General features: G+C 45.6%; 1 protein-coding gene across 4 annotated transcripts in view; it reads right to left on the minus strand.

The window, feature by feature from the left end:
• Positions 1–13,092, minus strand: part of LOC125887434 (transcription factor SOX-6-like) — a 142,671-nt gene that overhangs the window by 6,065 nt on the left and 123,514 nt on the right. For all 4 annotated transcript variants that reach the window (XM_049574232.1, XM_049574229.1, XM_049574231.1 and 1 more), the window contains exons 13-14: positions 6,798–6,906; positions 4,425–4,595 (exon numbers count right to left, since the gene is read on the minus strand). In XM_049574232.1, coding sequence (XP_049430189.1) covers positions 4,425–4,595; positions 6,798–6,906 — 280 coding nt within the window. The remainder of the gene's footprint in view (positions 1–4,424; positions 4,596–6,797; positions 6,907–13,092) is intronic.

Genomic DNA, 13,092 nt, shown 5'->3' on the forward strand with positions numbered 1-13,092 from the left:
GGGCCTTATAGAAAGGTAGTGACCAGGTGTCAGATCGTAACCAGATCAAAGAGGAAGCTACAAACATCCTCAACACAGCGCTGAAAAACACCAACCAGAGACACTGACTGTCACCTTCACTGTCTCTGGTGATTCTGTTTACAGCCAACATCATCCTCACTGTGACCTCGTCACATGTCCACGTTTGGTCATGGACTTTCCACGTCCACATATGACGTCCAAGGTACCCTGGGTGTGTTGGTTGTTGACGTTCTGGGACGCCGTGTCAACTTCAGCCTGTTACATGCATTGTCTGTTTTCAACATACACTTCTGTTTTCACAGGAAATGTACAGTTTGATACAGTCTCTTTCAAAATAAAAGCACTATGTCAGTACAACACCACCAACTGATGTTTTTTTCCTTCAACAACACACACGTGGTTACGTTTAGCCAACACACACAGGTGGTTACGTTGAGCCAACACACACAGGTGGTTACGTTGAGCCAACACACACACGTGGTTACGTTGAGCCAACACACACACACGTGGTTACATTTAGCCAACACACACACGTGGTTACGTTGAGCCAACACACACATGTGGTTACGTTTAGCCAACACACACACACACGTGGTTATGTTTAGCCAACACACACATGTGGTTACGTTTAGCCAACACACACACACGTGGTTATGTTTAGCCAACACACACATGTGGTTACGTTCAGCCAACACACACACAAGTGTGATTATGTTTAGCCAACACACACACACAAGTGTGGTTACATTTAGCCAACACACACACGTGGTTACGTTTAGCCAACACACACACGTGGTTACGTTTAGCCAACACACACACACGTGGTTACATTTAGCCAACACACACACGTGGTTACATTTAGCCAACGCACACACACGTGGTTACATTTAGCCAACACACACACGTGTGATTACGTTTAGCCAACACACACATGGTTATGTTTAGCCAACACACACACACGTGGTTACATTTAGCCAACACACACACGTGGTTACGTTTAGCCAACACACACATGTGGTTACGTTTAGCCAACACACACACAAGTGTGATTATGTTTAGCCAACACACACACACGTGGTTACGTTTAGCCAACACACACACACAAGTGTGGTTACATTTAGCCAACACACACACGTGGTTACGTTTAGCCAACACACACACGTGGTTACGTTTAGCCAACACACACACGTGGTTACGTTTAGCCAACACACACACGTGGTTACGTTTAGCCAACACACACACACGTGTGATTACGTTTAGCCAACACACACATGGTTATGTTTAGCCAACACACACACACGTGGTTACATTTAGCCAACACACACACGTGGTTACGTTGAGCCAACACACACACGTGGTTACGTTTAGCCAACACACACACACGTGTGATTACGTTTAGCCAACACACATGGTTACGTTTAGCCAACACACACACACGTGGTTACGTTTAGCCAACACACACACGCGCACACACATGGTTATGGTTACATTTAGCCAACACACACACGTGGTTACGTTGAGCCAACACACACACGTGGTTACGTTTAGCCAACACACACACACGTGTGATTACGTTTAGCCAACACACATGGTTACATTTAGCCAACACACACATGTGGTTACGTTGAGCCAACACACACACGTGGTTACATTTAGCCAACACACACACACACACACACACACGTGTGGTTACGTTTAGCCAACACACACACACGTGGTTATGTTTAGCCAACACACACACACGTGTGATTACGTTAGGCAACACACACACGTGGTTACGTTTAGCCAACACACACGTGTGGTTACGTTTAGCCAACACACACACGTGGTTATGTTTAGCCAACACACACGTGTGGTTACGTTTAGCCAACACACACACGTGGTTATGTTTAGCCAACACACACACACTCACACGTGTGGTTACGTTTAGCCAACACACACACGTGGTTATGTTTAGCCAACACACACACGTGTGATTATGTTTAGCCAACACACACATGTGGTTATGGTTTAGGAAAAAAGAACAGGGTTTGGCTTCACAATCTTACAGGAAGTGAACACCGGCCTCCCGAGTGAGAGATGGAGGTCCCACCCTTCTCAGACGTCCGCCGTCTTAATTTTCATTGCTGTCCCGGCACGTTTCCCCCAAGCTTTTGGTCGCCATTATTGCCACGTATCATGCCGACATGAAAGGGTGGCTTTCTTTTGTTTGCCTGATGCTGTAAGTCACTGACCAAGACTTCAGGTGAGACCAAGTTGTGACAAACAGTAACCAACAGTTCCTGCATGGTATATATTTAAGAGAGCTTTTTCATTTCATTTAGGTTCTGATGAAAGTGATGTGTAGACTCTGTGGTAAAATATACCAGTGATCAGAATGAAACCAAAGATTCAAACGGCTCACAGAGTCTCAGCTCGAACAGAAATGTCAGCGTTCCTTCAGGTTGGATGTTGTCATGTGAACAGACACCATCAAACCTTTAACCAGGGAGGCTGTTTAAAATCAGGAGTGGATTACACTCTGCTCCCTCTTGGCTCCAGAAGAATGATGCATTGTGTACTTGTTATTTTCCCAGTAAGAGGACCTTCTGAACAAGTGGACAGGGCCATTACCGCAGGAACGCAGCACATCTGCGAAGCACTCCGACAACTGATTATACACACTCCGCCTCGCTCCTCTGTTTATCAAGGTTTATCACAAACCCGTCCTGTACTTTTGTCACACAGGAAACACACAGGAGGGTTTTAAAGCCTGCCACCCACTCCCCAGAGTCCAGCTGTGTTATTACATCCATTGTACACATGCAGTCGTGCACACGTACACAAACGTGCACTCTAAACTCTGCTTTTTGTTCCTATCTCTGCCACAGACACTCAATAGATCACTTATTTCTCATGATTCCCACAAACTGCATCACTGATTCATTCTGATGAGGAAATCGTCACCTGACTTTGATTTACTTTAACGTCATATAAATGCAGGAAGTCTTTGGTCAAACACAAGACGCCTCTTGAGTCAGAAACACAAACCCAGCTCAGAAGCAGCATTTTGTTAGCGTTGCTCAGGAGGAGGATTTACATTCAGAGACCCTCCAGCTCAGCAGAGCTCTGCGTCGGACACTGGAGGTCTTCACAACATTTCATGAACAACCGCTACGCTCAGCGCTGCCTGAATGGCTATCTGTGTGAGGCAGTTAGTATCAACACGGCTACTTTAGAGCTGAATGCATCCATCACACTCGTCAGGCCGACACAGTGGAGCTCTGTGTGTCGAGTGTTCCAGGTCTAACAGCACACTGCGCCTTCTTGTAGTCCTCAGCCTGCCGTTGATATAGACCCTGTGAACTGTGGAGGACAGAGGAGCCTCCTGAGCGCCGAGTCCAGAGACAAATACGTCTGTGCATACGACAAAGAAACGAAGTAAAACAACACACAGTTTCAGACGTTCAGTTGTGTGTGTGTGTGTGTGTGTGTGTGTGTGTGTGTGTGTGTGTGTGTGTTAAAAGGTTGGATTAAACTGATCTTCACACAGACTTTATGTCCCGACACGTCCAGAAGGTGACGAGTTCTTTGAGATAAGAAACTGATGTCACAGTTCATAAAACATGAAGACGAACAGCCTAGAAAATTCTTCCAGTAACAGAAATACGCTGCTGATAATTATCAAAGAGCTCATTTACAAACTTCTGTTTTCATCTGAATCATCTGATCACTGATTATTTTCCTCCAATTATATTACATTCAACACAAACACTGATAGGTTTCCTCAGGGGAAAATAAAGAACAGTTATAGGGTCACCCCCGACCCACCAGTGCTCCAAAAGCACAACATTAAAGGGACAGTTCACCCCGAAACCAACAGTGTTCATTGTTGTTTCTGCTGCACTGCAACGAACAACTGAATCATGGTGCAGAAGGAAACATCTTGTGCTCGCTCCTCGAAATGTTTGCAGCTTCTTATTTTGAAGTAATTAGTGTCGTAACTAAACTAAATTTGGCTCAATTAAATCGGCTGAGAGACTGAACTTTTTGAATTTTTTTAAAAACAGTGCAGGCCCCTGTCATCCCTCTTACAACAGGCGCACGGTGGTGATGGGACACAGAGATGGTTTACAGGTCAGGACCCAGAATTTGATCCTTACTCTTGCTAACAGCACTGAGCAAGCTAACGTTACAGCTCAGCCAATGAGGATGCCATTAATGTTTACATCTCAACCCCAAACATCATGAGTAGATGTCCGCTCCCCTCTGTGCAGTGATACAGTTGGTGGGTGTAGTTTGGTAGAGGAGGAGGAGGAGGAGGAGGAGGAGGAAGAGGAGGAGGAATATGTGATTTGATTTTGGGGTGAACTGTCCCTTTAATGTCAAACGCTCCTGTTGAATATAAACCTGTGAAAGCTCACCGAGGATCTTGCTGATGTTGGAGTTGTGCATGTCGGGGAAGGTCTGCAGGATCTTCCTCCTCTCGTCTTTGGCCCACACCATGAAGGCATTCATGGGTCTCTTGATGTGAGGCTCGGCGTTGTTCCTGCCCCGCGCCTCCCTGAACACTCGCGCCTCCGTGATGTTACTTCCTGTGTGACACAGAGGAAAACAGTTCTCTGTGTGCCCACCAACCAGTGACACAGTTATCTCTCATACTCTCATGGTCGACCTGCAGGATACTCGGATCCTTCTCAGAGGATGTATGACAGCGTGTGATGGCAGTCTGGATGAGATGCCCTCAGCACACTCACACAAACACACCATGGTCACTTAGTTTGATCCTGATAGGATGTGAGTGTTGCTGCTCCTGTGTTTACTCCTCTGACTGTAAACTAACCCACAACGAGCCGTCCGCAGCTCCTCGCCGCCTGTAAACACCACAGCTTTATGAGGAACAGGTGGGCCGACGGCGTTTAACATCCAGCCGCTCACGCTGCGTTGACACAAGGTGTTTCATTTATTTAAAAAAGCTCATTTATTCATTTTAACGTTTAGCTCTGACACGCTTTGGCTCTTTGAAATCTTGGATCTGACTTGATTTTAAGATTTTACAGTTCTATGATTTGATGACATCATGATTTTTTTCATCTTATGATTTTAAAAAAGGTTTCAGACTTGTGGTTTTGCTCTGATCAGTGGGTGACTGATGAGTTCTGTTCCATCCACAGTGTCACAGCTGTGGGCCGTACGCGGCACAGACGATGCCTGCAGTGAGAAGGTGTTCTCTTATTTCAGTGAGTCAGTGTCTGTTGGGACTTCAAGGCTCTGACAGTTAAAGATGTCAGAGGAGGTGACACAGGAAGAAACACTATGAAAGTTGGATCAACAGGATCTCAGGTCACTTTGAAATGAATCAGCTAATTCTCAGCTAATTCAGCTAAACTCTGTCTGAATGTGCTTTTATACTGAATGAATGTTTTAGGTTCACTGTAGAGGCCGCTGAGCTGCACTCCCTGTATGAAAAGAGTGAGCTGTATAATAAAGTTTATTATTATCATTATTAGTGTAACAGTACCTGCTGACTGCAGGCGACACACAGGATGTTAAGTGTCTCGCTTTTACTCATTAATATTTTTTACAAATGATCTTCACAGTAAACTTTATTGAGCATTAAAGGGAAAGTTATAGTGGTGCTGAACTGATCCACAGTCAGTGTGTGTCCTACAGCAGACGTCAGGTTAGAGAAGCAGCAGGAGCTCTGCGGAAGAAGTTCATCAACGCACTGCTGTGGACGGAGGCAGCAGTTAGTTCACCTGAATGTCAGTTTAAGTTTTCACTGCTTCACCTTTCTGTCACACAGACCGATCCAATGTGGCGTCAGCTGCCATGTGAGCTCTTGTCAAAGCACGGAGTTTAACATGAGTGAACACGGAGCTGCTGCTCGACTGCTGTGTGTGTCTGCGTGACTTTGGTGAATCTGAATTAACCCTATAAACGTCCCACAGACACACAGACTGATGGAGGCAGCAGTCGAGCAGCAGCTCCGTGTTCACTCATGTTAAATCACTGTTTCTCTCGAGCGACACATCAGCTTCAGTTCAGTTCTCCACCAGAGATCAGCGTCTGTCATTAAAGTAAAGCTGTGAAAACATTGTCAGTATAACGACTCTCACACTGACACTGATTGTTTCATGTGGGACTTTTCTGCACTAGTGATAATACGTCTTGTTGCTGACTCCGCCCACAGCAGTACGCTGATTAGCTTCCCGGCCGGTGTGGTATCCAGCACACCCCGACTGTTAGAGATCTGAACCGTCCCTTTAACGGACTCGTCTTCGCCTGCTGCTGTTTGCAGACGTGTCCTGGGTGGGATTTCATGTCATGAGCGTGTGATGCTCCTGCAGGAATAATAACAGTGTCAGGTTTTTAAGAGATGTTGATGTTAAAGAGTCTGTTTAGCTGTTTCAGTGTCCTCCAGCAAAGCTTCCTGAGGAGCACAATAAATATTTGTGTTCCCTGAATACCTGCATGTTGTGCAGCTCTGGAAGACGCCTTCGTCTTTATTGTGGATTTTCTGAGATGGCGGACCACCAGAGGCACCAGAGGCAGGGCCTCTTCTGTGAGGGGCCCCGGGTTCAGGGTCACTGCTATCAATTTAGTCTGAACAGGATGTGACTGCCTCCAAGTCAAACCTCAGCAGCTCCTTCCTCCTTCACCCCCACCCCCACCCCCCTCCAGTCTGTCATGTCTCTGTGCTTCTGAGTTACCCACATTATACTGGAGGCAACTAAACATGAGGAGTGCAACACGTTGAACAAACCACCAGAGGAGTGAATCAAAGGTGCTGTTACCATCCAGATCTTCTGGTCTCGTCAGGTCGATGACTCGATGGACCATCTTCCCAGCATCGTCTCCAAGCTTCCCCAGGTGCTGGCTCAGAGTCTCGTAGTGCAGCCGCTCCTGAAACACAGGAAATATCAAAGGTTCTTTAATGAACGTGAGAAACGTGACGCCAGCTGCCAAAACTAAACTTTTCACTGTCAGTCCTTCTTATTGAACGTCTGGATGGTGGCCCTGTGTGTGAGCCTGGCACCTCTCAGTTGGGTCACGGGGGAAGACTGTGATGGTCATGACAATAAAACTAACTGCTGGGTTGAGCTGAGAGACGAAAAATAAAAGAAACACACAGGCTGTTTATTTTAATGCAGTTTTTTATTGAGGGAAATGAGTCATGATGTTGGTTCTATGATAAGTTAAGAGACAAGTCAGAGCTCCTTCAGGCCTACGCTAATCAACCTCCCATCATCCTCATCATCATCATCCTCATCCTCTTGCCTTCTGCCTGCCACTCCACTTCTGAGACACATAACGTCTGCGAGCAGCCCTCCTCGGGCCTTCCAGCTAAAATTACCCCACCACGCTCCCAAACTGTGGTGGAAAACATCGAACCCTCCGTGGAGCTACCACACAGCTACGCTCCTCCTCTCCCTCCCCCTCTCCCTCCCTCCTTCCTCCTCCCTCTCGGCTCTCCTCCTTTTTCTGGTGACAGAGGCATTTTGTTTGACGCAAGGAATGGTTGCCGGGTGAAGTCATGCCGCGGTAGCCGCTGGCAGAGTTGGTGGAACTTAGGGGCCGGTGTGTATGTGTGCGTATGTGTGCGTGTGTGTGTGTGTGTGTGTGTGTGTGTTTATAGATGAGGAGTCTGCGCGGGCCAATGTCAGCACTACGGCAGGGCTGTAATCAGGCCCACCGCAGAACATGTGCCTGGGCAGTGCCACGCTCACCGCAGGAAGCAACCGCCTAACAAAGGACTAAAGAAAAGACACAAGGACGGACAGAGAGACTGAGAGACAGACAGAGGGACAGATGAAGAGACAGAGGGACAGGGGGACAGACAGACAGAGAGACAGAGGACAATGGAGGGAGCAAAGAAAAAACAAAGAGGAGTGGACAACCAGAGACAAAATCAGGGCTCAGAGTTCTTCTTTAATTTGTAGAGTTTAGGGACCGTTCGTTATTTATCAGGGGGGTATTTTTAGGGGAGGGGCTTACAACTGAAAATGGCTGTATCTTGTATATTGGAAATTTTTAAAGAAAATGTTCACGTTTTCTCTGAAAATTTTTCGTTGATTTTTTTTTTCTTTGTTTTTAATTTTTGCTTTTCTTCAAAAATGTGGGTGAATTGTGATGAACAAAAAAACCCAGAAATTGTTATCGGATTTTCTGACGTCAGACGCTCCCTTGACACATCATGTGTGTATGTAACACTTCTGTCAGAAAGAGAAAAAAAACTTAAAATAATTTGCACATTTGCACAAACTGAGCAGCATGACTGACACGAGTGAATGGATTTTCCTCCTCTGATAAGTAAAGAACAGTCCCTAAACAACAGCCTGGTGAAAAGCCTCTCAGACTTGTGGCAGTTTAAGTTTGGTGTTTTAAAGATCAACAGTTTTCACAGAATGAATTTAAAGTTCTTTAAATGTGACAGCTGTGCAGGAGTTTCCTCAGATGTGCCTCACAGCATCATTTAAAAACATGTGAAGCAGTCAGAGACGTCCGAACGCTGCTGGTAAATGGGAGGAGAGCGATGGAAAAGTAACGCAGAGTGGAGTTAGGCTTTTGGAAAATGGACTAGGACAGCATCAATAGAGGTGGAATGATCCAAAATACAGATTAACAGCAGACCTGGGTCATAATTTGCAAATATTCCCTGCGGTTGGTCTACTTTTGGTCTACTTGAAAGTTCTTGTGGCAAATGCAATAAGGAGCTGTCTTTGCTTTGTTTAGTCAAGATTGAAATAGGTTTGGCTGCTGCGCCTGCTGGTTTGATTCTGGCCCGCTGCCTCCTGGAGCAGCTTTACAGACTCTCTCTGTCATGAGACTCCATTTGTCTCCTGTCTTTATTCCTTTGTCTTCATCAGGGAGCGACAGCCTGCTTAGAAACAGTCCTGATGTTCAGGCGGTTATACTGTGTGTGTGTGTGTGTGTGTGTGTGTGTGTGTGCGTGTGTGTGTGTGTGTGTGTGTGTGTGTGTGTGTGTGTGTGTGTGTGTGAAAGGCTTCGACGCAGCACCACATCACATATTACATTACTATTTAGCGCCGGTGTGAATCGGAGCACTTGAGTGCAGAGCAGGCAGGTTGATGAACCAAGGACTAAACTAATTAAACACAATGAAGGCCACGTGAAGAGGCTGCGCTGAATTAAAGCGTCACAAGATGGACGAGTAATTAAAAAGATCAAGTTAAATAAGAACAACAGGAGGACGTGTGGATGTGAACACGCTGCTGCTGCTGCTGCTGCTGCTGCTGAATGTATATTTCTAAATTTAAGAGACACCCGACTCTTTTTGTTCCGCCTGGTCTCTCCTCCTCTTGGCGTGTGTGTTGCCGTGGTAACGCTCCAAACATGGCTGTTTTTTTTTAATCCACACCGTATTGAGCTCATTACCACAGTTACAACTCGCCTACCGCCAACGCGGCCTGCCTCCAGCTGACCCGCAACCGTTTACTGTCTCCTCCCGGACCAATCAAGTTTGGCAGCCTCCTCCACCCCGCCGCCCCCCCCTCCTCCCAGTGTTCCCTCTCTCTTCCTATTTCCTTCATCTCTTCTTCTTCAGACTTCACTGTGTGCGATAGAGCTGTCAGTCAGCCCCACTCTCCTTTTCACCGTCCCTCCTATTCATAGCTCTTCACACTCGCCGCCACCCCGGAGGCTCCAGCCCGAACACTCAGACACTCAACAGTCTATTTGCAGGTGCCAGAGCGGCCTTTGTAGTCAACATTATTATAATGTCGCTAAATCATTCAGGCTTCAAACACACCAACGTTACAGCGACCTTTAATCAAGACTTGGAAGCGTCTGAGCTGTTGGAGTAACGGGCTCCATCCTACAGCCAACATAAACTTCTATACAACCATTTCCTCCCTGGTCGCCTTCCTGCAGACTCTCTCCGCTGCACCAACTTTACTCAACAGGCTCAACACATTTCTCTGTAGCGGCCTCGGTACATTCAACACCCTCACATTCACACATCTGGTCAGTTTCAAACTGTGCGAGAGGCGAGAATGAGTCAAGAAATGTTCAAGAAACAAAGCTGCTGAATTAAAACAGGCTGAAACAAAATGAAATCACGATAACGTCTGCTCACTTCTGGTCACAAATAAATTTAACCTTTACTTTCTGAGTCCATCTGCTTTCGGTTTTTCTGCCTCAAGTCTTAGAGACCAAAATAAATATATATATTTTTTAATTTCAAATTTGCGACAGTGTCCAAAATCCTGCAACAAAGACTGTCGCACCTGCCAGCTGTTTTCAGTCGTGGAGAAGTCAGCTCACTTGTTTATCTCTGTCATCACTTTGGCTGCAGCAGATAAAGATATGAAGCTAAACGTGGTGTCCGACCTGACAGACATTACTGTGATGCTTTGCTAGCATCTCTGATACATTTAGAAATAAAAGGTTTTAAATGTGAAGATCTGAGTTGCAGTACGAGAGGGGAGAATAAATCACAAAGGATTAAACTGACCAATAAAAACTCTGCAAGATGAAACAATTTAATAAACAAGAACAAAATAATATGACTGATAAACAGTGAGACAATAAACCTCTGTTCACTCTGACTTCTGATGGCAAATCAATTTTCTATTGACGGGAAGCTTCATTACAATTCTTTTACATTATTAAATACTTTGTGTTTGGTGAAGTTATTTGTCAAATATCTCACAGACCAAAATACTTTAAATTTAAACTTCTTGCAAAGTGTCCAAAATCCAAACCACGTCCCGCTAACAACATCAATCACATCAGGGTAGAAAACTGGAAATTGTTTTTAACTGCAAAGATATTTGAAATCAGCAAACTTGTATACTTCTATTTCAAAGTTGAACCTGCAACAGATAAAGATATAAAATCAACACGGTGGTCGACTGCGGAGTTCGACGATGTCCTGCTGTGGACAAACATATTACAGACAAAAATCTACATCTGTTTATGCTACATTTGAAATATTTTACCTGGCTGGAGGCGGCGGGTGTGTTCTGCTAAATAAAATGAGTGTTTGTGTCAGTGCAGTCTGGTGGCGTTTGAATAACAGGAAGGTAGAACTGTTTACACTTACACTGATATGGATGTTTTCTTTTTTTAGGTGGTTAAAACTCAATCAGCTGGGGCAGCTGTCTGTTCAGTTACTGAACACAGACACTGTGACTGGGTCTGACGGATCAGCTGACAGCTTCAGAGGATTACAGCAGGTTTCAGTCAACTCTGTCCCATCATGCAATGCTCCTAGTTTACAATCAGCTGTGGAGTGACTGTTTACATCCCAGCTTCATCTGAAGTGAGGAAACAGTTTGCGCTGCTTCTTCTGTGGTGTGTAGCTCGACCTGCGCTCCGTCTGCCATCACCTGCCACGTTCACCTCTGCTGGAGACAGGAAACGGTTTTCTCTCATGTTTCATGTAAACTTTACGAAGCTCCTGTGCAGAGCTGTCGCACATTTCTAAGATAACCTCTACATGTTGTCGACTGAGCCGCAGTGAAGCGTCTGCAGGAACACATCCTGGATTGAATGTTTTCAGCTGAGTAACATGACAGGCTCTGAAAAACTTGGTGCTTTCCTTTCAGTGGCTTCAGGGAGTGTTTTGTGGCTGTTTAGATGAAAAAAAAAATGCACAAGCTTCAGCGCACACACACGCGCGCACACATAAACATACATGTGCACACCCACACAGTCACACACAGTGGCTATTTCAGTGAGCTCTGGCAGCCGCGGGCCAGCTGGAAGCAACGTAAGCGTAAGGTGATACTCAACAATGCCACTAACTGGCCAGGCCTCTCGTCTGTACACCAGCTATAATGACATTAACATGGCCAAGGCCCGAGCAGAGCCAGGACACACACACACACACACACACAAAGGACTAAAGGATCACTTTACGCTCTCAGAGAAACATTCATGTTGTCTGCGCTTAAAATGAACTCTGTGGGACAAAAATACACAAACAGAATGAAATCAGCACAAACACACACTGAGACGTCGAATCAGCAACAAACAGCTCAGCGTCCTGCGTCACACTGAGATACAGCAGTGATCTGATTCTCTCCTGATGCACCGTGTGAGCACAGTGTCATAAAACAGAAAGGCCTGGACGAGGCTTCAAAGTTTCTGAGTAACAAATTTATTGGACCGACAGAAAACAACACAGAAATCCAAGGTAAAGAAAACGAGGCGGCGTCGCTGCCTCCCGAGGTGGAGCGGCTGAGTCACACTCTCACTATCCAGCAAGTTCCATCCATGAATTGTTTAAGACAGAGCAAAGCCTCTGAGCGCTGCAGAAAGAAGACAAACTATGTATTTAAAGCTAAAAGAGAGAAAGAAAGAGTCTTTGAGCTGCTGTTGTCAGGGAACCAATAACAAACTAACAACAAACAGCGAGGCCTGCTGTCGTCCTCCAACCGGAAACAATTACTTTGAGACTTTCCAAATGAGCTTTTTATTAGGAGGCATGGAGCTATAAACCAAATTACTGCACTGCTTTGGTTTTGTTCTTATAAAGTTGGAAAATATAGAGCTGGGAAACACACAGGGCTCTCCCTGAAACACACACCTTGGTCTGTCGTCATCTCACACTCAACTCACTGCAATATGCTCCTTAAAGCTCAAACTTGTTTCTCCAGACCTGCAGCAGACAACTCAAATTAAATCTTAATAAACAATTTATTGGTATAGGCTGTTGTATAATTTATATTTAGCAGTTGCTCAGTGTTTACCAGCATAATGACTTCTAAAAACATCAGCAGGGGAGCGGGCAGAAGTACAGCACACATATATTTTGCCAGATTTTGGATGTTTTGCGCAAACAAGTCAGAAACATTCAAAACAGCCTATCCTTGAAGTGCACCAATCATGACCTACTTGGGGTTGGTGGGTTCAAAGTCTCCACCCCTAAAATATTCATGAGTTCCTCTCCTCCTCCTCCTCCTCCTCCTCATCCTCATCCTCACAAGCAACATGGGATCAATTGCGCAGGAGAGCCGGTCTAATCATGTTCCCTGTTTTCCTGAATGTCTGATCCCTGGAATCTGTGATTGGCCGATCAGACTGATTGAAGATGTTTTGGAGTGCAGACGTCCCTCTGGATAT

Source organism: Epinephelus fuscoguttatus, linkage group LG4 (genome assembly GCF_011397635.1).
Source record: "Epinephelus fuscoguttatus linkage group LG4, E.fuscoguttatus.final_Chr_v1".
Classification (NCBI taxonomy): Eukaryota; Metazoa; Chordata; class Actinopteri; order Perciformes; family Serranidae; genus Epinephelus; species Epinephelus fuscoguttatus.